The 26301-nt window shown below is 44.2% G+C and overlaps 1 protein-coding gene across 2 annotated transcripts in view; it reads right to left on the bottom strand.

Annotated features, from left to right (window-relative positions):
- Nucleotides 1–26301, bottom strand: part of cdh23 (cadherin-related 23) — a 162871-nt gene that overhangs the window by 75839 nt on the left and 60731 nt on the right. For both annotated transcript variants that reach the window (XM_056394811.1, XM_056394810.1), the window contains exons 7-9: nucleotides 18942–19136; nucleotides 18703–18831; nucleotides 15441–15519 (exon numbers count right to left, since the gene is read on the bottom strand). In XM_056394811.1, coding sequence (XP_056250786.1) covers nucleotides 15441–15519; nucleotides 18703–18831; nucleotides 18942–19136 — 403 coding nt within the window. The remainder of the gene's footprint in view (nucleotides 1–15440; nucleotides 15520–18702; nucleotides 18832–18941; nucleotides 19137–26301) is intronic.

Here is a 26301-nt window from a genome sequence, read left to right as displayed (position 1 = left end):
TGTACTGCGGGCAGGCAGGTCACTTTGTCTCCAAGTGCCCAGTAAAAGCCAAGGCTCACCAGTAACAGGGAGGATACTGGTGAGCCCAACAACCGTAAAACCTCCCCACAACCAAAGACCGCTGCTCCAAGCCCGGCACATCCTTCCTGATGGCCCCCACACTCTGGCCACCCTAATAGACTCTGGGGCGGGTGCCTGTATCATTGACGAGGGGCTGGTTCAGCCGCTGGGGCTCGAGCAGGTTCCTCTACCTCACTCGGTTCCTGCCCGGGCCCTCGACGATTCCCTGCCTCTCATCCTGTGTCATCCTTGGTTCCGTCGGCACAACTCCCACATTGACTGGGAGACAGGGACCATACGAGAGTGGGGCACCTCCTGTCACCTGTCCTGCCTGAAGCGAGCTTCCTCGCCGCTTTACACTCCCAGCTCCAGGGCCCCGCCTGACATCTCCGGGGTGCTCCCGGAATACCACGACTTCCGCCAGGTGTTCAGCAAAGCCAAGGCGACGTCTCTGCCTCCGCATCGGCCCTATGACTGCGCCATCGATCTCCTGCCTGGCACATCACCACCCAAGGGTCGTCTGTACTCCCTGTCCGCCCCTGAAAGGAAGGCCATGGAGACCTACATAAATGAATCCCTGGCTTCAGGCATCATCCGCTCCTCTTCATCTCCAGCCGGGGCAGGCTTCTTTTTTTTGTCGAGAAGAAAGATAAGACTCTGAGACCCTGCATCGACTACCGGGGTTTGAACGACATCACCATAAAGAACCGGTAACCTCTGCCTCTTATCTTGCCGGCTTTTGAACTGCTTCAGGGGTCCATCATTTTCACCAAGCTCGACCTTCGCAACGCCTACCATCTTGTCCGCATCAGCGTTTAACACTCCCACGGGGCATTACAAATATCTCGTAATGCCTTTCGGACTCACTAGCGCCCCCTGCCGTCTTCCAAGCCCTGGTGAATGACGTGCTTAGGGACATGCTCAACCGCGTCGTCCTCGTCTACCTCTGTGAAATCTTAATCTTCTCCAAGACCCGGGAGTAACATGTTCATCATGTCCAGTCAGTGCTCCAGCGTCTCCTCGAGAACTCCCTGTTTGTCAAAGGCGAGACGTGTGACTTCCATTCTTCATCGGTCTCCTTCTTGGGGCACAAGGCAGTGTACAGATGGAACTGGCAAAGGTCTCCGCCCTCACCTCCTGGACTATTCCTGACTCCTGCAAACAACTGGCAACTGGCTTCCTGGGGTTCGCCAATTTCTACCGCCGTTTCATCCGCGACTACAGCTCTGTGGCCGCCCCTGTCACCGCCCTCCTCTCCTCCAAAGTGCCCTTCCAGTGGACTTCTGCTCCAGGTTCACCTGGGCGCCCATCCTCCAGATGCCTGATTCTGAGCGCCAATTCGTGGTGGACGCCTCCGATATAAGGGCGGGAGCCGTTCTGTCTCAGAGATCTGTCACCGACCAGAAGCTCCACCCCTGTCACTGGCCGAGAGAAACTACGACATCGGGAACAGAGAATTGTTGGCGGTAAAGATGGCTCTGGAGGAGTGGCGACATTGGCTGGAGGGCGCCAACGAACCCTTCCTGGTTTGGACCACCATAAAAACTTGGAATACGTCCAAACAGCCAAGAGACTGAACTCCCGCCAGGCCTGCTGGTTCTTATTCTTCACCCGGTTCAACTTCACCCTCTGCTACAGTCAAGCCTGACACCCTGTCCCGGCAAGTCCAGCAGGGGGAGGATTCTGCTGAGGGGTCTGCCACCATCCTTCCTTCTCCCTGTGTCATCACCACCCAGCAAACTCAAGACGTCCTCCTCCAACGCTTCTGGTGGCCCACCCCGAAGGAGGACACCCCCGATTTTGTCAAGGCCTGCTCTGTCTGCAACCAGCATAAACCCTCCCATCAGGCTCCGGCGGGACTCCTTCAGCCTCTCCCAGTCCAACATCGTCCATGGTCACGCGTCTCCAACAGCAACACAGTCATCCTCACTGTGGTCGACTGGCTCAGCAAAATGTCCCACTTTGTGCCCCTGCCCAAGTTGCCGTCAGCCAAAGAGACTGTCCAGCTGGTCCTGCTCCACATCTTCCGCCTACATCGTCTCCCTGTCGATGTGGTGTCCGAACGGGGGCCCCAGTTCTCCTCGGTTTTTGGAGGGAGTTTTGCAGCCTGATGGCAGCCACTGCCAGTCTCTCCTCCGGGTTCTTTCCCCAGTCCAACGGGAATACTGAGCGGAAGAACCAGGAGATGGAGACGGCCGTTCGCTGCATGGTCTCCCGGAATCCGTCCTCCTGGTCGCAGCAGCTCCTACGGGTGGAGTACGCCCACAACTCCCTCACCAGCTCCGGCACGGGCCTCTCGCCCTTCCAGGGTGTCTACGGCTACCAGCCCCCGCTCTTCCCGGCATTGGAGAAGGAGGTTTCCTGTCCGTCTGTCCAAGCCTTCGTCCGCCGCTGTAGCCGAACCTGGGTCCAGGCAAGCACTGCACTCCACCGCTCCGTGAGTCGCTACACTGCCTCAGCCAGCCGGCGACGATCTCCTGCTCCAGTCTACCAGGTGGGCCAGAAAGTGTGGCTCTCCACCGGGGACCTACCCCTCCGGGTGGAATCCAAGAAACTGGCTCCCAGGTTCATTAGCCCATTCCCCAGCCAGAGGGTCATCAGTCCCACGGCGGTGAGACTGAGGCTTCCGCGCGCCATGCGTGTTCATCCCACCTTCCACGTGCCCAAAGTTAAGCCGATCCATGAAAGCCCTCTGCCTCCGCCGCCCTCTGCCTCCGCCGGCCCTGCCGCCTCCTCCACCTCCGACCTAGCCTCATCGATAGGGGACCGTTTTTTTTTTGGTTCTGCGCCTGGTCCGTTCCTGTCGTCGTGGAAGGGGGCTCCAGTACCTGGTCGATTGGGAAGGCTATGGTCCGGAGGAAAGGTCCTTGATTCCTGCTCGCCACATCGTCGACCCTTAACTCATCACCGACTTCCACCGTGATCACCCTGACCAACCCTCCAACACCGCCGCACCACCTAGGGCTCCCTGTCCGACGGTCCACGCCTCCTCCCTGCCTGTTCCCACTGAGGTGGATCTCCCTGCGGAGGGGCCATCTGACTACGAAGCATCCCTCCCAGGAGTTTTGACAATATCTGTCAAAATAATCACAATATCTTGTTCAGCCCTAAACTACACCCACTGGATGGAGACAACAAATTAATATACACTAAGTTACCATCTTCATTGTTATTCTCTGTGCCTGCCACATATGTTGTGTGAGACCTGAGGAGGCCCCTCTGCAATCTTTAGATAGTAGCAGTTCATACATGTGAATGTTATCAGAGCAATCTGCTCAGTGGAGGGCAAACAGTGGAGCAGACAGGACTGAATGAGAGGGCTGTGACAGTCAAGTCCACCCAGAAGTAATTCACTCATGCCTTGTTAATATGGACCACTCTTACCAGGTGACAGCTTTGCTACTGTTTGTCACAGTGTATATTAAAAAGGATAATCTCAGGATTAAAGAAAAGCAAACATGCCCAGTGAAATCATTCCCTTACTGCATAAACGTTTCTCTTTTCTGAGCATATGTTCAAGAAAAATAAAACAAATTTGGTTGAAAGTATGTAACTTCAGTGGGGAGCTCTCTATGCATAGCATGTCTCCTTAAGAAAAACCATTCACTGTCTTGGTCCTATTATTAACCAATCAGCCTCTTGTTGCTGACCGTGAAATCATTTTGCTTCTCTCTTTAAAACACAGGTTACTTGATGGGAAATGTAATACAGCTGACCCTTTTCATCTTTTACTTAAAAAAGTCCAATGTGAATATAAAGTGAATGCACCTTTTGATTAATTAATTTTCACTTTATGTGGTTTCATCTTTTGTGATTAGATATGGGTTTTTAAACTATGGCTGCACATCCAATTTTGTTTGATGACATGGGACAACAAAGACTGACTTGCTTAAACTTGAAAGTTTCAATACAAAAGTTTTCTTTCCTGCATGTTATTAGTTCACGTGGAAACCAATTGACATTACTTTTTTCCAAGTAGGCCACACCATGAACCTTGAGCTGCACTTTGAGGGATTAAGAATCACTCTTTCAGATAGTTTATAGTAATAGCTGAGGTCTAGACTCCAGAGAAACGTGGTCAGATGGTAAGTCTACAGTGCACAACGGCTAGGGTCAACAGATTAACCCATGCTTGTGTTCCCCACTCCCTACTGGCTGCTCTATTATTGCCCTGTACCTAGCCTGGAATGGAGAGGAGGGAAACTACAGAACAAAGAGCACAGAGGGGGCGTAGAGGAGAGGAGGGAGGCCAGCAGAGAGAGCAGAGCCCTTGGGTAATTAGCCTGGATTGAGGCCAAAAGGTGGAAAGGGGAGGGAGGTAGAAAGGACAAAAACCACTGCTGATTATACCCAGCTTACATAGTCTATTTAATTGTGGGTCTGAAGAAATGTAAGTCTGGAAATGTGGCAAGATTTCTTCGTAACTCAAGGTCTGAACATGCTAAAACTTTACTTGAAACGAAAAGGATTCATATTAAAACCAACTGAGGCACAACAAAAATATGCGAATGTCCTCCAATTAAGACAAAAAAATGCATAAATTGGTCAGGATGACATTGTTTGACTGAACCTCCCAAACCATGAAAAATCACTGTTTAAACTGTTGATCAATTTCCTCTTCTGATTAAACACTGATGGTTAAGGTTTGGTTAAGTTTAGGCACAAAACCTACTTGGTGAGGGACAGATCATGGTTTAGGTTAAAATTACTACTTAGGGTTACAGGACCTTCATTGTCACGGATACAATAATAAACACCTGGTTAAGGTTGGAGAATGACTGATGTCAGTAGAAATGCTGTCATCGCAGGGAAAATGAACTCCCTGTTTATCAAGGTATCTTACAAGATTATATCAGGGTGGCTGTCCACCTGCTGAAGCTGTGGAGGCTGGGTGAAATACTGCAAGACAATGACTCTAAAACATCAAAGTACAGCTAAAACAGTACATCTACTTCTTCAAATAAAGAAAATCCTCATTTTGGGGAGCCGCTCACACCAGTCATCCTAAGAATATGTCTGAGCTGAAGCAGTTCTATATGGTCCAAAATTCCTCCTGAACATGGTGCAGCTCTGATCAGCAGCTACTGGAAGAACTTGCTTGAGGTAAGTGCTGTCAAAGGAGGTTTCACCAGTTATTAAGGGTTCACTTGCTCTTTCCATCAGCACTGGGAATGGTTAATGCATGTTCAATGTGTGTGTTCAATGAAGACACAAAAGGTTGCCACTGTACAATTCCTACATCTGCTACAGAGATTAAGTTGTTTTCAGCCATTTGCTGAAATGACCCGTGCTCTCTTTTTTCTTTGCACAACAGTTTCAAACTTTGGAAAGTGAACACTTCCAGAAACGACAGGACAATGAAACAGGCGATCAATAACATTCATTGTTCCCATGTAAAAAGATGACCATATGTAATCAATGTAATAATCCTAAAGTAACTGCTTGGCCCAGGTTGCGTATTCCCATCAGTGCTGCAGACTGAACTTGGAGAAAATGCCAACCATCACAATCATCCAGCAGTGAACATAAGCTGACAACATTCATTGATAACATTTGTTTGTTTTTTGTTTTTTTTGCCTGATGGGAGGGGCAGTCGCGAGGTAGATGTTGATAATGATTGGTGGAGGTGAGGGGTAATGTGCATCAGGAACGCAAACCCACTCAGTTTGGGCATCATGCCTCTAAATTGGTTTGTCAGCTTCAGTGGCCTGACTACAATGCCAATCTACTCCAACAGCCGCTCCTTAACCGGACGACTGGGCACTCACCTGGCCAAGCAATGACCTGCATGTACACACACACACACACACACACACACACACACACACACACACACACACACACACACACACACACACACACACACACACACACACACACACCTACCAAGAGCACACAAGTGTTGTGCTGTGATGTACATGTGCATGGTAACAGCACACTGTGGGTTGTACTCTCTATATGCATCCGGTAAAGAAGCTTTGACTTCGCTGCTTCAGGTTCCACTGCCGAGCCTTCCACCTCAGCTCTGCTGTGTGTTGAGTTTGACCAGAGAGACAGACTGAAATTACACAGAGTGACTCACAGGTCCCACTGAGAGAGAAAATATAATCATATTCTAATTGCTGATAGAGAGCGTTCTCCAGTGATCTGCCAGGACACTGTGATTAGACCCCCAGGGGGTGAAAACTGCTGCGCGCACGTACACACACACACACACACACACACACACAACACACACACACACACACACACACACACACACACACACACACACACACACACGCACACAAACACGCACACACACACACACACACACACAGACGGAGCACAAATAATTTTTCATATTCCTATTTAGTGATGATGTTTGTGTGTGTCATGTGTGTGTTTATTTGTAGGAATTTCCATCTTGAATTCTTATGTAGATGGAAAGCAAGATTATGTGTGTGTGAGAGTGTGTGTGAGAGTGTATGTGGTGCTAACTGGCAGAGTCTGACTGTATGATGTGAGACTCCGGGGGAATTAGCCATGCTCTCACATTACCGACAGTACTGGACTGGAAAATGAGAAACCATGCCATGATTTTGTGTAGAGTGGGGTGCACTCTCACACTCACACTCACACACACACACACACACACACACACACACACACCACACACACACACACACACACACACCTAAATAAATGCCCAAAAGGAAGCATGCATACACAAAGTCACACACAAACAGCTATTATTTTTTTGTGGTTCAAATGTCGTGCGTGTGCAATAGCTTCAATAGCTAGTACTACAATTACAAGATAAAAGTAATCCAAATAATTTGCCTCTTTGAATAATCTCACTTTTACCAAAGCATACAGAAAAACATGGGTACGGATTTCATATTATCTATTGACACACATTTAAATTCTTGTGTCATGAACAATGAAGTGAAGGCTCATTTACTGAGAACAGTTTGCTCATTGAAATTCTCTCCTCCTCTTACAAAGAGCAAAACAGCGAGTGCAGAGGCAGAGAGAGAAATAGAGAGGCTGGAAATGGGAGACACTGAGTGTGCTGAGTCGCAAAAGTGGAAATCATACATGTGTCGTTTTTATGTGGGGATTGCCCAAGAGAAAAGGAGACATAAGGCATCTGAGCTGATGAGTTCAATCGGACATGCAACAAGTAGATGACGATGACTTTCTCAGAGCAATGAGCTTTTGAGGACAGCTGAAGCAGGAGTTCTCCAAGTGTAATCGCCATGACTAAGCTAGTGACAACTGTTTTCTCTAGTTTGTGACAACACCATGGGGGCGCTGGAACATTCTAGTAATGTGATATGGCATGCAGCCAGTGTTCAGAGTCTTGAGGCTAAGATTTTGTGTACTTTGATAAATGTACACAAATTAGTGTCACTTTTAAGGATTACGCCTACAGGCAAATCGTGTTGATGATGAGGTTCAAGTTATTGTCATCAAACTACTCTCACTTCCAAATCTGAACGAAAAGCTTCTCACATACGCCGACTTGCTTGTGCACACGCTCGCCTGTGCATTGACACACACCCTTCAGTGTGTGACAGCTACCAGTGCATATGTATGCGTTTTGTGTGTGTGTGATGCAGAGTGATAATGGCCCTGTGGGTGTCTTGCCATTGGCAGGCAAGCCGCATTTCATGAATACTCAATAAACTAGTTTCATGAAAAGAAGTTTTTCTTCAAAAAAAGGTTCAAGGACAAATATTCTAAGACAATGCATGACAGATGAAAGCGACTTCTTTCTTTTTTTCACCCAGGTACAAAACAGCTTAATATATCTGGTTAGATACATTTCCACTGTTAGTGAGGAGGTCTCATTGCCTCAGCTTTGACTAGCAGCTGCTCCTGCTGTATGTAGAGGAGTTCCTGTTGATCAGGCCACCCTATGTTTCATTTTCAAATACCAATAAGGAGTATCACTGCGTGGATCAGTGCAACATTTTGCAGAACAGGTCAATCTTTCCCAATGAAGACCGTGGTCATAATGGCACACACGGCTCTGATTTTCTAAGTCAAAGTTGAAATAAATTCAGCTTTGCCACTTAAAATACTCTGACTTCGAAAACACACGTCCAGTTAGAATCCAGCATGAACAGTAGGCTGGAGTTATAACTGTGAGAATGGAAGATAAATTAACCTTCTGAACTTTTTAGAGTTATATAATTTTGATACTACTGGAACTTAAGTGAAAAACCTCATGCATGATAGAACATGTCAGAGAGGATAGGGCTTCAGTTTTCAGTTTAGTAAATGTGTAGTTATCACTTATATGCCATTTACATTCCTGTAGGATGGGTAATGCGTTACATGACGCTCCTCATCTGTGGTGCCACCTCACACAAGCTGAGTAAGTGTGGTGTGAAAGATGTTGTGGGAAGTCGCCCCCCCCCTCCCCCTGTGTTCCCAGCCTGCAAGCCCTCTGCCTGTTAAACCAGTGGGAGTTGCCTGTTCTGTAACTAGGACATGATCTTACACCTGCTTCCCACCAGCCAACGGTGGCCTCCAGACCAAACTGGAGGTACCGCCACCTGCAACTGAAGGTGGATATCTGCAATGATTTCTTTTTTGAGTTTTATGTTTTTGGCCACAAAGATGCAACTTGTATTGATCCCCAATGTTCAGGTCTCATGGAAAATAATCAAACTCAGAGCTATTGATTGCTGGATTTGATCTGTCAACTCACACTTTTTTATTTTCAAGAGAGCATTGAGCTGGGTTAGTGTAGTCTTATCCCCTCACCTTGTGTGTGCAAGTATGTGTGTGACCATATGTGTGAGATTTTTTGTCTGAGTATCTAAAAGTAGACTACAATACTTGGGATTTACCCTCCTATCTGATTTTTTTTTTTTTTTGGCAGTATGCTAGACGATACAAAATCTGTTTCTGTACACTCTGTACACAACAACAGCTGGCTGGAAGACAGCAGCGGAGGAAATTGGGTTTGACATCTGGAAATGTGCTTGTTCAGAAGCAGATAGCTAAGGATAACATTTCTCAAAGCCAGCAGCATCCTCTTTATCCAACAGAAAAAAAAACAGAAATAAAGGAGAACCTCAAAAGATAAAGCTGAGAGTGTGCTTTTACAATATTTAATCTTAATTTATAGTATGAAGTGTTAAGTGCATGAAACTGTGGCGCACTGACTGACTGAGGAAACCATGGTTGGTTTGGATTAAACTGAATAAATGAAAAGAGGATATAAGAGATCAAATGCGAAAATACTACTGTATAGCCTACTTCTAAGACCTATATAGTAGTCAGTGAGGTCTGGACTTGATTGTGAACCCAACTACTAGCATTTGGATTGTGTTGTGATCAGTGTCCCGCAGTCTATCTGCCTTCTCTGAGAGATTACATAGCAACGAGCTGCCGAGAGCCTCGGAGCGTCTAATTGAAAACCCAGAGAAATCCCAGCGACGTGGCAGTCACAATAAGAGTTCCCCATAGAATAACAGGTATTAACCTTGTCCATATTACAGCATGCCCGCTGAAACGAGTTAGGTACTAGCAGCGTGGAATCAAAGCATCAGGGTGTAGCAGTACTGAAGGATAGAGATATGTCTGGAAAAGCGGACGAGGGGAAATAATCGCCTTTACTACTTATCGGTCTATCCAGGCGGGAAATGGCGAGGCCGTACCTGTCTGACCTGTATGCTGGGAGGAGGCTAGAAGATGAAGCCGGTTGTCCCCGTCTGCATCTCTGACCCACCGCACTGGACAGGATTGCCTGTCTCACTCCTTTGGCAGGGGCAGACAGGGTGTTGCCCTGCTGCTCCAGACAAAGGCCATGAAGTCAGTTGGTGCCTGTGGCTACAGTGAGTCTGTCGGGGCATTTTGTGGATTCATTCTGCAGCCTCTGAAAAACTTCAAAACAGTGTAGGATTTTTTTTTAGTAAATAGAAAAATTAAGTTGTCCTCTTTTATCAATTTAGACAATTATTCTGCTCGAGTTGTTGCAAATTAAAAACCAATGCAGTCGATTATTTGCTGCAGTTTCCCCAATACTGAGACGTTGCAATGAAAGAGGAAGAATCATCTAAAAGGAAAGAAAAGGACAGAGATGGAAAAGGGCTTAAGATGGGATTAGTTGTGCTTGTGTGTGACAAAAGAGATAGAAACAAGCACACACAGATAAACAAGAGGGTGACATGAAAGGCTCGTAGGACGTCCTTTTATTCAGTGAGAAGCTAGGCTGAGTTTTCTTCTGCTTGTTCTTACACTATTACTACAGCACAGTGGAGAGGCTACACAAACTTTACACAAGGGCTTAACTCTTATCCTGATGGACAGCAATACTCTTGGACAAGACTTGTTGGCCTCTATCTCTCTGTAATAGGAATCGCAGATAACCAGGCTCCTTTAACACAGGTAAAGGTGAGCAAGTAAAAGGTGAACTCTCGATTTTTCTTTCTGTTTTAATCTCCTTTTTCCCTTTTACCTGTTTCCATCTTTGTGTGAAATGGGGGTAATCCGTGTATGTATGTATGTATGTATGTATGTATGTATGTATGTATGTATGCATGCAGACATCCTCACGTGAGCGTGTATTGTGTGGACACTGTGCCAGAGTGAATCCATCTGGGCTTCGGAGTGTCAGTCCCTCAGGTCGTTAGTGTCAGTGAGACTGACCAACACCAAGTCTGTGCTCCTGCCTTGGTGGACCTCGGGGGTGGGTCTGAGTGGATAATGGCTGACGTTTTAAGATTGTTTGTTACTGGAGCTGTTGGCCATAAGCTAAGGTGCAATGCACTGTGCATATGAATACAAGCGCGTCACAGAAGCCCATTGCTGAAATTTTTTTTTTTTTTTCAGAGAAACCACTAAGGGTTTATCCACTATTTGGTTGTTGTCCTAAAACATTTAAGAATTGGGGTCGAGATAGAGATCATGCTGGTGTAAGACTAGAACTGTTATATGAAAAGGTCATTTAATATTCTCAACAGCCACTGGAGTCATAGCAACCAGTAAAGCAATACTGAGCAAGCAGATATTTGATTCCTTCAACATATTGTTGCTACTCAAAACAAATACCCGAACACCTGGCAGATTCTTCTGCTATCCTCCTGCATTTCTTAATGGGCCAATTACCAGCATGAGCCTGGAACAAATTTATTTTTTCAAACAGGACTTTAGTGCACATTTTAAGCAACTGTAAAAAGCATTACTTGATATAATATTACCAGTGGCCAAATTAGGCTGACTCATAAAAAGTAATGATGATCATGGGAAGGTCCCAGTTTTGTTACACAGAACACACACATTTTTTAAATGAGAGTTTCAGATCTGGGGAAGTGCATTTCATCACATATCAAATATTTGGCTGAAAATGAGTGGTTCCAGAGAGAGCTAGGTAACAAATTATTGCCAGGGTACCTCCATAACTTTTATCTGATCAGTGATGATTTGCCAGTGCCTCTGCACAGCTTTCCCAAATAAAAAGGCTTGCAGAAATCACAAATGCATTAATTAACAAAAATCTCTCAGACCCATGATTTCATTTCAGCCCAGCATGCCTCTCAGCAGTGTAAGGCTGGTAACATGATTTCTGGTGGATTAAAGATGAAGAAACTATTATCTATTTTATCCAGTTACTATTATATCTTTTATCTTATTTTCTTAAATGTTTTTGCACACACACCACATGTATAATGCTGCTTTTAAGCTTTAGGCTTTGATAATTAAACTGTAAATCACAATTGATTTGTGCAGGGGTCTACATCATTAAACATTAAACGCACATGTGGATGGTGGATGTCACTGTTTCACATAAAAAAAGGAAATATAAGTAGCAATTACAGCAGCATCTACAAGGATGAGTATTAGGTCATAAATCAATATCCCCTCAATGTATGTTTTTTTTTTTTTTTATATTTTTTCATATTTATATTGTTGGAGCATCTTGGATCTGAAAATGCAAATTTAGTAGCAAAAATCCTACAGAAAGCTCTGATCAGCAGTGGGCTAAGATAAGAGTTTACAATGAGACCAGTAGGTCAGAGGTCCAATAAAGGATACATCAAACCCTGTGGACCAGGGATTTACCTTGAGAACCGCCCCCTGAATCTCCTCCATCATAACAAACAATAACAACTGCAACATTGGAGGCAGAGCTCTGCTGTGATGTTATCTCTTGTACACATCAAATCCCAGATCTGCCCTCTCATTGGAGGAGGGAGAGGAAATCCTCATCTTGAATCCCACAATCATTAGCATAAATCACAGCTGCAATTAAAACCTCGTTTATCTTAATTACTGAACTAATGAGACGAGTCCCGAAGGAGTGAGCCGTGCTCTCTGAGGACACTCGGGGCGAGGAGCAGGAAGGCAAGAGAGGCGTTGTGCAGAGTCACACTTAAGTCTGCCAACAAGAATGCCCTCACACTAATCTGACTGCAGCACAACACATGAGCTTGGATAGACAGAGACGTATGTGCAAGTACACATGTACAAGCACACACACGAACAAAAAAACTAAACTAAACAAAAAAAAAAAACACACACATACACACACTCATACATACACACACACTCATACATACACACACACTCATACACACACACACACACACACACACACACACACACACACACACACACACACACACAGAAAATGCATCATCTGACAACCTTACCCTCCCACCTTTGTCTCCTGGCACCGCATCACCCTTCAACTTCCATTATCTATCAAACTCATAATGATTTTATCAAGCCTACAGGCTCCATCTCCATAAGGGCTTAGTGCGGTGCTATAACTCTTGATTTTGCAACGACTGGGAATACATTGCACCACCTAATTAATGTCTTTTTAATGCTCTTCTCCTCTAGAGCTTAACTCAGCCCTTCAACTTTGCAACAAACACAACACACACAACAATACAGCATGTGGCAGCAGACGGTAAGTAAGACTGAGTAGGTGTGTGCGCTGAATGGGAGCAGAGTGTTTATGGTGAGCTCCATGAAGAAATGGGCCAGCCTGTGGACTCTGTGTCCTGAGCGTACGGCAATCAAGTGCACACATGCATTAAAGCGTACACACTCACAAATAATACATGACTGCACACATGCTCACACGCATGTACACACACATGGGGTCAAATTCCTTAGTTCACCGGTGAGGTCAGGCAGTGACTCAGCAGATGGCAGAACAATGAATATCTTTATCACCCAAAATTCCCATGGTGCGCCGGGCTTATCAAGCAGTGCCAGCCCTTATCAGCCAGCTGGCAATACTGGATGCACCAATGTCCTTCCATCCTGGCCATTCAGGGCTCGACAGGGGGCATGCAGAGTTTAAAGGATACAGTCCACACACGGCTGTAATCCTCCCAGCGGGTGTTTCTTTTCACCACATAGATCAATGTTTCAGTCCTGAAGGATCTTCGAGGGATTTTGCGTCCTTCAGGATCGAAACGTTGATTGTGGTGAAAATAAACACCCTACGGGGGTATTAAAGCAGCATTACGGCGGTGCATGGGCCGCAGAGTCAAAAGTGTTTGTGTGTTTTATCTTAATAGGAATATGGAGTTTACCAGGAGAGGTAAGAAAAATCCACACTGTGGAGAAGCTGCAGAAACTCTCATGATCATTTGTTCTTGTTGACAACAACAAACAGAAGACATCTGGATCAAATAAGATCCAAATAATAAGACAAATAAACAAATCCGCTATCTGCAACATTCCTAGCAATGATAAAGACACATTCAGTGGCTTGGATGCACCCAAAAAAAACTCTGTAAGCACCAAGTTTCAAGTACTAATTTGAATGAAGGAGTTTTTCTAATCATTGGAGTTATTTGATCGTCAAGTAAATGTCAAGAAGGATGTGTGGCTGCCATGAAGATAAAATATTAGCGCCGCAAAATAAAAGAGGGAAAATAGAAGGACTCACTTTGCATCCATTTCATGCTCTGACCTTTGTGTGCACAATTATAACACAAAAAAACAGATGGTGCCACACTCTGTGGATGCTCCAGCAGGAGTAATTGTCACTGTCATGTCATGAGCTGTGTTCATTGAGTTACTCTGACTAAGATAACCTGGTTACAGTGTAAACATGACAGCTGCATTAATCTGAGCATTGACAGAATCCAGTTAAAATCACACAACACAACACAAATGTATGTGAACTGAACTGTTTTCTCCCTTTGTAGCTTCATGCATTTCAGTTTAGCCACATTCATCTATTCATGTACGTTCAACACAACTTTGAGTTTCACAGGTTTGCAAATTAGGTCATTCTTTGCAGCAGTGTCCACAGTCAGTGGCAATGGGGTGTACAGGAAGTTCTAGTTCCCAGACCTGGAGGGAAGTTAATGAGGAATGCTCTCCTGGTAACACATGCGTCGTCAAGTAAACACACCAAACCTTGAACAAGTAACAGTACTCAAAGGTCAAGAGAATAACAGTGTGGTTGCGTGTAAACAAAGTACAGCACAGACAGACAAATATGGACGAAAACAAACCACTGACACTGAATGTTTTCTCCACTTGCGGTTACTCTCCAAAATATAATTTTTGTCATTAAAAGTTTTGGTTAAATTGATTTCTTTATCCTGCAAACTTACCAAAGGGATTTGGAGTCATTCCGTATTTTCATGCCATTACATCGATGAGGTGATAAAGCAAGATAGTCTAATAGTTAGAATTCTAGATCTGGATCAACACCAAAATCTAACTTAGAGCTCCTTGTCTGTCCATCAATTTTCATGGAAATCTTTTCATTGGTTTTTAAGATATCCTCCTGGCAGACAAAGTAACTGGCAGGCATAAACATGGCATCCTTGGCAGAGGTAAGAAAACCCAGTTCAGGAGTATTAAAGCAGGATCACTGCTACAGCCTTATCAGCACCATGCAAACTGTAGCTTCCTCTCCTCTTCTTTAAAGTAAAACTCTCAGATCTAATAATACCAACACATGTTATGGATTTTAGGAGGACGCACAATATGCCGGTCATTACCGCTGATGATTTGTCACAGCGCACTTTACCCAAACTGCTTGTGTGACATATGTAATAAAACAATTGAAAAAGCACAAGTAGGCAACAAGAGAAAATCATGAGATCACCCTCTTCTGCCAAGGATAAAATGTGTCACTCTGACAAATTATAATCCTCTTTTTGACGGCACAAGCCAACTTGTGAATGATAACCCTAAATGAAGGCTGACTTCCACACATGCACACCAAACAGTGATTAATAACTGCTTACAGGCAAGCCTATTCTCCAATTCTGAGGCGCTGCTCTCTGCTGGTATTGACTGTTGTGCTTGATGAGACTTGTCTATTATTGCTGTGGGATTATGATAAGAAGTGATCGATTCCCCTTTCTGTGCTGTGGATGTCAGATTGATTATATGACTCAGACCTGAGATGATGGTGTAGCCGATGCCTCTCGGTCGGCCAAGATCCTGGTCAATGGCTGTTATCTTCCGCACTTCATATCCCTGCAGAGACACACACACACACACACACAAAACATACTGTATAAGCTACATGCTGTCTTCACAGATGCATTTTTAGCTTTTTCTGGCCTGTTACCAATGACAAGAAACCTTGTAACAAAGTAAAACGGATAGCGATGAATGAAATAAATGAAATAATCAGTTTCCGATTTTATGGTTCTTGGCTTCTTCTATACATGCAAAGAATTATATTAGTGGCCTTAATCATATTGTTAAAAAATGCATTTTGGATTTCAGTTAATTAATGAAATCTTTAACTGAAGAATCAACTTGGAGGCACATCATTTCTCCTTTATACACACAGTATCCAGAGAAGACCAAGAATGAGCATTTTTCTCCCACAGAGGAGCCTCATCAAATTTTTAAACATAAGCGCACTGTATTTCTAATACCCGCTGTATTTCTACATTGGAAAGGACAAAAAAAAAAAACAAAACGTAAAAAAAAGATGTTTTTTTATCATTTCATTGGGGTTCATTTCTCCTTTCATTGTTTCAAAACTATCCAGCTGTGCCAATGAGTCTACAACTCGACAAAACCACAGTTGACAGTTGAAAAAAAAAGAAGAAAAATCAGAAAAAGAAAGAGAGAGAGAAAGCTATTTGAAAAGTCTTTGATCCGCTGAGCTTTCTCAGCCTTAGTGCCTCAATCAGACACGGTGGTGATACTTAAAAACCCCTGTGCTGCAGTGAGAGATGGAGAGACCCTCCCTACTTCCTATCCCTCACCCCCGTTAGCTCTCTCGCTCACACCCAAGCAAGGCGCCTCCCATTGATCCTGCAAATTGTGTCTGAGGCGTGTTTATGCTCCATTTCTGCCAAAGCATCTCCTGTCATTGACCAATTACAGCAGAATCAATTACAAGCCTTTTAGCGAGACTGATTCACACCAATCACCGGCTGAGAGGGAAACATGCACACGCAAAAGATTTAGGGACAGACTAAGAGAGAAATGAGGGACAGAGAAAGCGAATGAGGAGAAGAAGTGATGCTGAAGTAATATGAGCAATATTCTCGAAGCTGTCCACACAAGTAGAATATGTTCAATCAACCGTCAAAAATACAATCCCCCTTCTCACACACACACACACACACACACACACACACACACACACACACACACACACACACACACACACACACACACACACACACACACACACACACACACACACAACACACACACACACACACACACACACACACACACACACACACACACAGGCACATCTCCCAAACCCGCCTCTCCCCCTCTTCATCCTTTCATTTCTAGCTATACAGTGCATTACCCCCCAACCCATTCCACTTCTCTCTCTTTCCCCTCATTGATTTGACAGCCAAATTGTGTTTGTCCTAGAAGGGGCTTAAACGTCAGTCCAAGCAGCATGGATTCACAGCTATAACAGCTAAAAACCCTGCCCTGTGATTTCATCTGAAAAAAAAAAAAAAAATCTTCTACTCCATTGTCAAAGTTTTCTTTGGATGACGGGTTGATCGGCTGGAGAAAAAGAGAAAGACAGACACAGAGAAACAAACAGGAACTGAGAGAGACAGAGGAAGAAATAAAGGGGTTCTGTATGTGTGCGAGTGTGTGTGTACTCACACCTTTGAGAAATGACCTATGACAGGGATCCAAGTTTGATATCCCTTTACGTGTAAATGTCATGGGCCTTGAGAACAGTTGACACTCGTTCTGTCACTGTACGCCCTCGGCTTATCACCGCCAAACACTGGCTAATGGAAATGACACATGCCTGTTAGAATACAACACGAGGGCAATGGAAATGTGTATGTACAAGCGCAGTGGCACTGCTGGCCTATATTTCTGTATTTCACTTTAAGCACTGTAGTTAGTCTGTATCTGTTGCAGGGTCAAAGGGGCTTAGTAACAGATTTTGGTTACATGCCTGCCATGACCTTCTCCTACATGTAATAGGATTATACACTGCCCCCTACGGTTAAAGGCAAGAGCTACAACACTTCAAGGCAGTATTACCGAGACTTAACGCTGCTCAGCTTCCGCGAGAATTCTGGAATCCACTCACCAATATCAACTCTGTGATCCAGCATAATGGCGCTCTTTTCAACTGTCTCCTCTCGAGTCTTCAGCTAACTTTGCACATTGCTTTTCCCTCTCTCCTGTTGCCTTTTTTCATTTGACACCAACACTTTTTTTCTCTCGCTACCCCGTCACACCTCCCCCTACCCTATCTCCTCTTCCCCCTATTGTGACCTTCCTGGTGACAGCTGATGAATCAGAGAGTTGGGGAGACACCGGGCGTCGACTCCGTCATGCCCCGTTAATATGCATGCAAATGTAGCACTTGACATTTCTACTACAGCGTGTGCAGTCCAGGGGACAAGGGATGCGTGTTTGAGTTTGAGGGGCTGAGACTTTCGATGAGGCAGAATAAAAACCGATACGGAGAGAGACCGCAAATAAGGATGGACACTAGTATAGTCCTGCGTGTAATTCCCTCTCTAGGAGTAGGAATTACACACAGAGGCATACTCCCATTAGCCACCTGGAAACCCAGCTTACAGGACAGAGGAGTGAATGTTCTGTACAGGGAAACAAACACACACTGTATTTGACACCCATTTCAAACCAGCTTGAAATAAAGACAAAGGTAAGGTCATGTTGAAACCCCACTGTACTTCATATGATACACAGACTTCATACTTCGCGCACATGCGGCAGTATAAGCACGTGAGGCAGCACGATGAGATAAATCCTGTAGCCCCAGTGACCTTTGCTAGAGACCTCGCATCCCTGTAGCAGGGGTGTAAATCTCCCACAGTAATTACAGTCTCAAACACCTGCAGTGCTGTATGGAGGGGGCCTGGGGCCGAGTTTGGGTGTGTGGGTTCCTGGGAGGGGAGGGGTCTGAGGAGGGAGGAAGAGAGGTGAGACATCCTGCCCTCATAATAACTCAGGCCTTTTTTTAACCATATTTCTCTCGCACCTGCCCCAAACTTCTCCTGAATAATAAAAGAGGGGTATGAACACAGGACAGGAGGAGCTGGAGATGAGCAATGAGGGGAGAGATAAGGGGAGTGTTGGCAGGAGAGAAGGATGGGTTAGAGAGAAACGGACAGATTACGGGGATTCACATAAAAGCTGCATGAAGAGGACACCATGGCAGTGTGTGAAAGTATTACTGACCAGGGGAACGTCCTCTTCTATGTTGGTACTGTAGGGCAGATTGGTGAAGATGGGGTCCATGTCCTGGACATCAGTGATGGTGATAGCTAAGTTGGCAAGCCGGGACAGAGGTCTCACTTTGTCTTGATCCTGACAGAAACATATACGAAAGTACAGTATTTGCATGTGCATTCGTTCGACTGACCACGTTGGATCTGTGCTAGCGTAGGCAGACGATTCTGTGCTATGCGTGCGCTGACCGTGGCGTTGACAGTAAGCTGATAGGCTGAGGTCGTTTCGTAGTCCAGGGGTCGGATGACGGTGACAGTGCCTCGGGCCCCATCGATTGCGAAGAAAGGGGACGGCGGCTGGAAGGAGAAGAGAACGCTGCCTCCAGTGCCCTGGTCCGGATCTGTGGCGTTCACCATAAACACTGATCTTCCCACTGGTGTGTTCTGAAAGACATATTCAAGAAGACGGGCACAAACACACAAGGGTTGGCATTGCAAACAAGCCAACAGCAAGGTAGACATGATCCAACTAAATAATGTGATTTACACTGTGGTAGAATTTTTTTTCCTAATTGCAGTCAGATACTGTATGTGCAGGATGAATACTAATATGTTAGAGTGAAGACTGAACTTATGACCTCTATGATGGTTTACACAGAAGCATTAACTACAGAGGCACAGAGGACAATTTAATATTAGTCATAATTTTTGGAACGCAGTGTCCTGGTTGTGACTGTTTATATTCATCCTGTAGCTTCTCCCCCAAATCATGACTGCAAATAACAATGTATTCTTAGTTAATCTGGATAAATATTAGCAATGATTAAGATGACTGCTTCCATCACTCATGGCTGTTTACTGGCCAAATAGTTGACTCAGCATTTTTTCAGTGGTTCCAAGATGGCAAATGGTAGAGCACACGTGGTATGTTCTAACTATTTAATATCCTGCATACCAAATGGAAAGAAAAAAGAGGAAAAGGTAAAACATGTGAATCCAACTGCTTCTTGGTGCTCGCTCACCACAGCAACAAGTTCTACACTTCTTCCTTAAAGGAAAAGTTTCCTACAAAACAGAAATTCGGTCACACCTTGAGCTTTTTACAGTTTCAGGCTGAGCTGAGTTTCAGAGCAGCAGCATCGGATAATGAGTTAAATGTCGAAACCACATATCAGCTGTTATAACGAAACCATGCTGCATGATTTGCTGGAAAATAAGGTGGACATATTATGTTTGTTTTGCAGCTGTAAAAAAAAAAACATTAACAACTTCTGTTCAAAAGTCTGAAAGAAGACTAATTAAATCATGGTGCTATCTCGCTGTGTATTGGTAACTAGTATTGTAACTTCACTCACACATTAGTTCGAATAGGGGTTGAAAAGATGATGACTAAATTTCTATTTTGAGCTTAACTTTTCACTTCCTGTGCATGGGAATAATTTTTATGAAGAGTGGCAATACTCAGCTGGTAGCAGAGTTTAATTTGGGTGCACAGGACAAATTTATGGCATCTCAGTTAGGCAGAATGAAATCTTGTCTGCTCTTGTCTGCTGCAGCCTCACTTTGTGAGTTCCTCTGATAAAACAGATTCTACTCTCACAATAGTGCAACTTCAATGACATAGAGATATCCTACTGTCAGAAAATATTTGTAACACCTTGTTGTCTGTAAATCCAAGCATTGCCTATCAGCGTTGCCCCCCAGAATTGCCTTGGGTATCTCAAAGCTAAGCGTTAAGGAATATCAACCGCGCAGAAAGGTTGTACAATTCCATATCAGAGTGGTGTTTGTCTCGGTCATGGTCAGCATCGAAAAGCTGGCAACAGGAAAAAAGAGAAGGCCATATAAAGAGTCCCCAGGTGTTGCTTGTCTGCATGTTTGAGGAACATCCTCATTAATTGGAATTTTATCTCAAAACAGCCACACACACACAATTAATAAGAAATAAGAATGCCCAGAGATAGAAGGAAAAAAAAAGGTTGTGGGAAATATCCAGGTATGTTTCTGGAAAGAAACACTTCCAAAAGGCCACTTTTCTCTCTCTCTCTCTGTTTGCCACTCTCACACTCACCTATGCACACACACACACACACACACACACACACACAGTCTAGAGTGTGTGGTCTTGTTTACTGCAGGGGGAGAGTGTGACCACATGGGAAGGTCATCATGTTGAACTAAGCTAGGCTCTGAGCCAAAGCTAAAGTGACACAGTAAGCGAGCAGTTGACCCCACAGTCTGTCTGCACTGGTGTCAAGGGAGTGTGGAGGTGTATTTGCGTGTGTGTGTGCATGTGTGTGTGTGCATGTGTGTGTGTGTACATACTAGATGTGCTATTGTCTTGTCTAGTTGAGTCAGAGTCTGGAAAAGTGCTTGGGTTTGAGCATGTTTATGTTTGTTTGGACAGTATAATCATGTGGGATGAGACTGAGACCCCGTTTACACCTTGTATTAAAATGTGATCTGTATTGTTATTATTATTTAAACTTATTTGGATGAGGAAAAACTCATGTTAGAGCAAAGTGTACATGCGTTGTGATCAGAATATGATCAGATGTACATGACCGCTTCTGGAAGTAGGCTGGCCAGCAGTGTGTTCGGATGTAAGGTAGATGTAAATGCGATACGTACAAGGTGCCAGCATCCGTCCCTGCACAATGTCATCATTCCCACTTTGACCTATAACCTGAGCACTCTCTGAGCACTCTTTGCATCAGAAATGAGCTCAATAAAGGAAAAGTTAAAAAAAGAAGGAACAGTTACAGTGACCGTTAGCAATGGAAGACTAACGACTCTGGAGCCATCAGGGACCAAGATGCTTATTGGCTTTTTGTGTTGACAGCGCTGTTCAATCATAACTCGACAGTTCCAACAGAAGTAGGTCCATTTACGAAGACATTTCATAAGCAAATGGTAGAACAAGGTTGGCGGCGGACCTGGCTGTGATGCCAATGGAAAATAAAAAAATGTAAAAGGCGACTTATCATAAAGCAAAAGATAACATAAGCGGACAGTCTAGGACAACTTGCCCATTTTTCAAATAAGTCACGTAGAGGTTTTGCTCTGGAGGAGATCTGATCTCAATAAGGATAACGAGAATGCATTAAAAAACCAGGTGTAAACACAAAGGCAAGATCATATTGTTTATTATCTGGATAACATGCAGGTGGAATTTTAATGCCAGGTGTAAACGGGGTGTGAGTCTGTTGACATATATGTGGACGTATTTGTAATTTGTTTATTAATGTGTTTGTGTGTGTGTGTGTGACAAAGGCCTGTTGACCCACCGTCTAACTCTCAATAACAGCAGGCCATCAGCCAGTAAGATGAGGCTAACTGTCTCTGTCTATACAACTTTACATTACAGCTGCCACAGTCGGCCATTACAGCCTCCCTCAACGTCCCCGCTTCTGATGTTCTTCTCCCACGATTTCCCTCCCTTAACTGTCTCCCACTGGTCTCTACGCATGCATGAGCAGTGCTGGAAACTGGTCTGTCAAACCAGATTAAGCCAGATTGCCACATGGGAATTGTAGGACAGAAAGAGGAGAGAGAGCCATGCGGTGTAGCTGCAGGGGCAGACGAAGAGGGCAACAGATGCCAGGGGGAGCAACAGATATTACAGGATTCATGATCTCAACTTTGGAGTTGGAACTCCCACTGTGTTGTCGGATGCAGACAGGGTCACAGGTCATTTCTGAGACTGATGTATAGAAAGATTTAAAAATTATAATTAAAATAGACAGGTTTTAAATAATTGCTACAGTTCACTTAGATCTTACTGGGTAAATCTCAAAACTTTAACACCCATTCTCAAGTCATGTGAAGAAGACGAGCGAGTAGGAAGCCTCTTATTGTAAAAGCAAAACGCATCTTGCAGGGGGAAAAAAACAACCAAGATATGAGCAAGTCTCAACAGTCTCTTTGATAAATTGGTCATTTTCCTATAATCTGCTGTGTTTGGTCACCAAGATCCTCCATTGCACCACATAGGAGTGTAGCTGGAGCAGATCTGAGTGATAGTTGCTGAGTGAAGGAACAGAGTTACTAATCCACTGCTTCACAACAATAACTGCATTTGAATAAACATCTAAGCTGCATTTCTCTGATATATTTATTATGCTTGTCAAGTTGTCTACTTATGAGAGAACTGGAAACACCTGTAAAGGTACCCCACAGCCTGCAGCATGACACTGAAGCACAGGCACAAATGAAACGGATAAAAATGCACAAAATCAAACGGAGAAGGTGAATCAATTAAATATTCGTGTTTTTGCTTGTTTGCGAGTGCACACTTGAGTACTCGATGTGTGTGTGCGGCACGGGTGTCTGCTTTGTCAACTTTGCTTTGATGTCAAGGAGGCAGTCAATAGTTGAGTATTAGGGGAGTGCGTGTGTGTGTGTGTGTGTGTGTGTGTGTGTGTGTGTGTGTGTGTTCGTGTACCTATTTCTGAAAAGAGGGAGAGTGAACGTGGATGAGATCTGGCTGTGTGTGGAGAGAGTGTGAGATATGATGTATCCTTTTCTCCCCTAAAGCCTGCCAGTATCTATCTCTCTCTGCACAGCAGCCTGTGAAACAATGACTCATTTACAATGCCTGGTGTCTTATGCCACAAGGTTCAGTAAATAACATCATACACTCTTATTCCAGTACATAAGCACACACACAAACACTAGTTTGGATGTCTGAGATTTGACAGTGCCACAATGTTCACAGCAGTTCAAGCAACAACAGCTCAAAGATTTTCTGAGAAGCACAGATGACCAACTCTCAGCAGCATGTTTCAATGTGCCAGTGTGATTCATCTGAGGTTAGCAGGCTTGGGTGTGTGCAGCTGAAGATCATCTTTGAGCTGCTATTACACTCTGTAGGCTCTAATGCCTTCTCACAGAAACACAGCATAACCATTTCCCATTTACCTTTCTTCATTCTTATCGTCTTATTTTCCCTTTATCCCCCCCAGGATGACTCTGAAGGTCAGACTGCTCTGTTTGCGTAAATGGTATATATTAATACTAAGAGAAAAATAATAAAGCAACTTATATAACAGTTGCCTTTGGATCATCAGGCCCTCATGATGAATTTCTCTGCATTCCAGCAGCAGTCCACCATTACCACAGAGAGCACTACAGCCTGTCTGTAATCTGCTCACTGCAGCTCACTGTGGGGCTCGTCGGAGAGCAAAGAGCCATCAGACATATAGTCTTCTGCTTGGCCTTCTCTACCTGTCTAGGTCTCGATAGCCTCACCATCCGGACATTGATTGGACCCGCGTGATGCCAATTACAAGTCAATGTGGGTGGCCAGGCGCAAAATGCTAGGCAGTGAATCCCGCGGATTTTAATAGCCTATAAGACTGTCCAATCACTTCTCCATAAACGAGCAACCCAATAAACAATGCCCAGCAAGGACTGGCTTGACCAGTGGCCATTTAAGCGGGTAACACTGTATGCTAGTTGAGAAGCAATGTATGTGTCACTATCCATTCCTTCACTAGCGCAAAAGCCAGTTGCTTAGCCATGGCTCATATTCCGGCACAAAAGCCTTGACAGTGCTTGATAGCTTTTGAATAAATGGGTGCCATTTCCATTGGGAAGGAGAATGTTAAGTGGTGAGATGGTTGGAGAGGGATGAAGGGAGTTTCCTGCTGTGTCTTATCTGAAGTGCACTGTAGGAATCAGCCTCCTCTCCCTCTGAGAGCTGCTACTTATGGAAGGAGAGGAGAGGAGAGGAGACGTACTGAAGTGTGTTTACAAAGAGGTTGAGACTTAAAGGACGAACATACTGTGTTTTTGGGAGAGTATTCACACCTTATGTTGCAATTAATTCAAATTTTGCCATCAGTGATACCTCATCACAGTGATGCAATAAACGTACATTTTTGCACACATACATATTAAACACACGGCTCTCCCCGTCATGACCCACTGACAGTTTGGGAATCCCAAGGGCTTTTCGAAGAAGAACCTAACTGTTGTCTGGGACGTCAAAATATGAATACAGCAGCTCAAATATACTGCCTTTACATGGACAATGATTTCTGACAATCTAAGAAAGAAATAGTTATCTGCTTCATCTTCATATTGTAACAAAAATGATCCTAGTATGACCCACACACAAATTAGGATTAAATTAACGCTGCCATTGACTACCCGGTGTTTTGGATAGAGACACTGGGGGAGGAACGAACAGTCCTGAATGATTTGTTAGTGAGAGAGAAGTTTTAATTAATCTATGATATTTCATGAGACCATGTAAGCTGTTTTCAATTTGTCAGTATCAACACACCTGTTGATTTGAGAAGAAACTGTGAATAACTTAATCAAAAGGACAAGTTTGATGTATGCATAAGCACTGGGGTTTCTGTGGTTATTTTGCAACAGACTGGCGCTACTTGCACTAAACTTAACCAGCAGATCCTCTGTGTGTAATTATTGCTGGACAGTGACAACGTCAGTCCTGTTGGCTTCAGACAGGTGTAAAGAGACTCAGCACAGTAAAGTAAAAGGTCATCAGTATAGTCTGCTTACAAACGGTGAGGGTAATCATTCTTTCCTCTGTCTAGCTGGCATTATTGCAGTCTGCATGATCATATGTCAGCTGGTTAGAAATCTGAAAATAAAAATAAAAAAAACAAGTGAAATATCAATAAAGCTTGATTTTAAGGAGGATTATATGGGAGTGATTTCACTAACTTAAGTGACTAAAATACTATGGAACAAAGGTGAAAAGAGCAGGTGACCAGTTCTGAGCAGGCGGATGGTGACCATGCAGAGCAAACTGATTCTTGGCACGATTATTGTAGTCTGCGGCTGATTTCGTGTCACCACATCCTCATCTGCACCTCTCCTCCCCCTGGGATGCACGGCGATTCAAATACCAAAGTGGTGCAGTCGAGCAAATAAGCTCATCGTAGGAAAATGCTGGTTCAATTGTGTGCCACTGTGTTTCACATCTGCAGCAGCACAAAAACAGAGCCCCAAGGAACTCTCAGTAGATGTCGAAGAAAGACTTGTGTTAGATGCAGAGATCCATGGAGGAGAGTCGGAAACTGCTCAATTAATAGACATTCTCAGGAACACAGTGGGCATCATTGTGAAAAGGAGAAAGTACAGAGACACAATGATTCTTCAAAGAGCTGGCCCTTCAGCCAAAGTCAGAAAATGGGCAAAAATGGCATTGGTCAGGCAAGTGACCAAGAACCCAGTGGCCACTCCAGCAGGCCAGATTCTCTGCAGAGATGACAGAGCCCATCAGACAGATGGGTATCTCTGCAGCAATGAAAACAGTTGGAGACAACTTAAGACCAACAATGCACTCAGTCCTAATTGACAAAACTTGATGGATAAGTAGAATGATGGACAATAAAGGGATACCTTGGAAGACAAATGAATTGCTTTGGTTTTACAAAGTAATAAACAAAGGGTCTGAACACTTTATTATATTTCAGCAAATGTAATTTTTGGGATAATGTGTATAGGTTGATTGTGTGAAAGTAATAGTTAAAAATAAAAGTATTATTACTTTTCAACCCTCTGCAGGCACAGAATGAAGAATAAGAATGTCAGAAATGAGAGAGAAAATGACAGAATACGCATGAGAGAAACA

Source organism: Seriola aureovittata, chromosome 14, assembly GCF_021018895.1.
Source record: "Seriola aureovittata isolate HTS-2021-v1 ecotype China chromosome 14, ASM2101889v1, whole genome shotgun sequence".
In the NCBI taxonomy this organism is placed as follows: domain Eukaryota; kingdom Metazoa; phylum Chordata; class Actinopteri; order Carangiformes; family Carangidae; genus Seriola; species Seriola aureovittata.
Note: the sequence above shows the minus strand (reverse complement) of the source record. Positions and strands in the feature narration are given on the sequence as shown.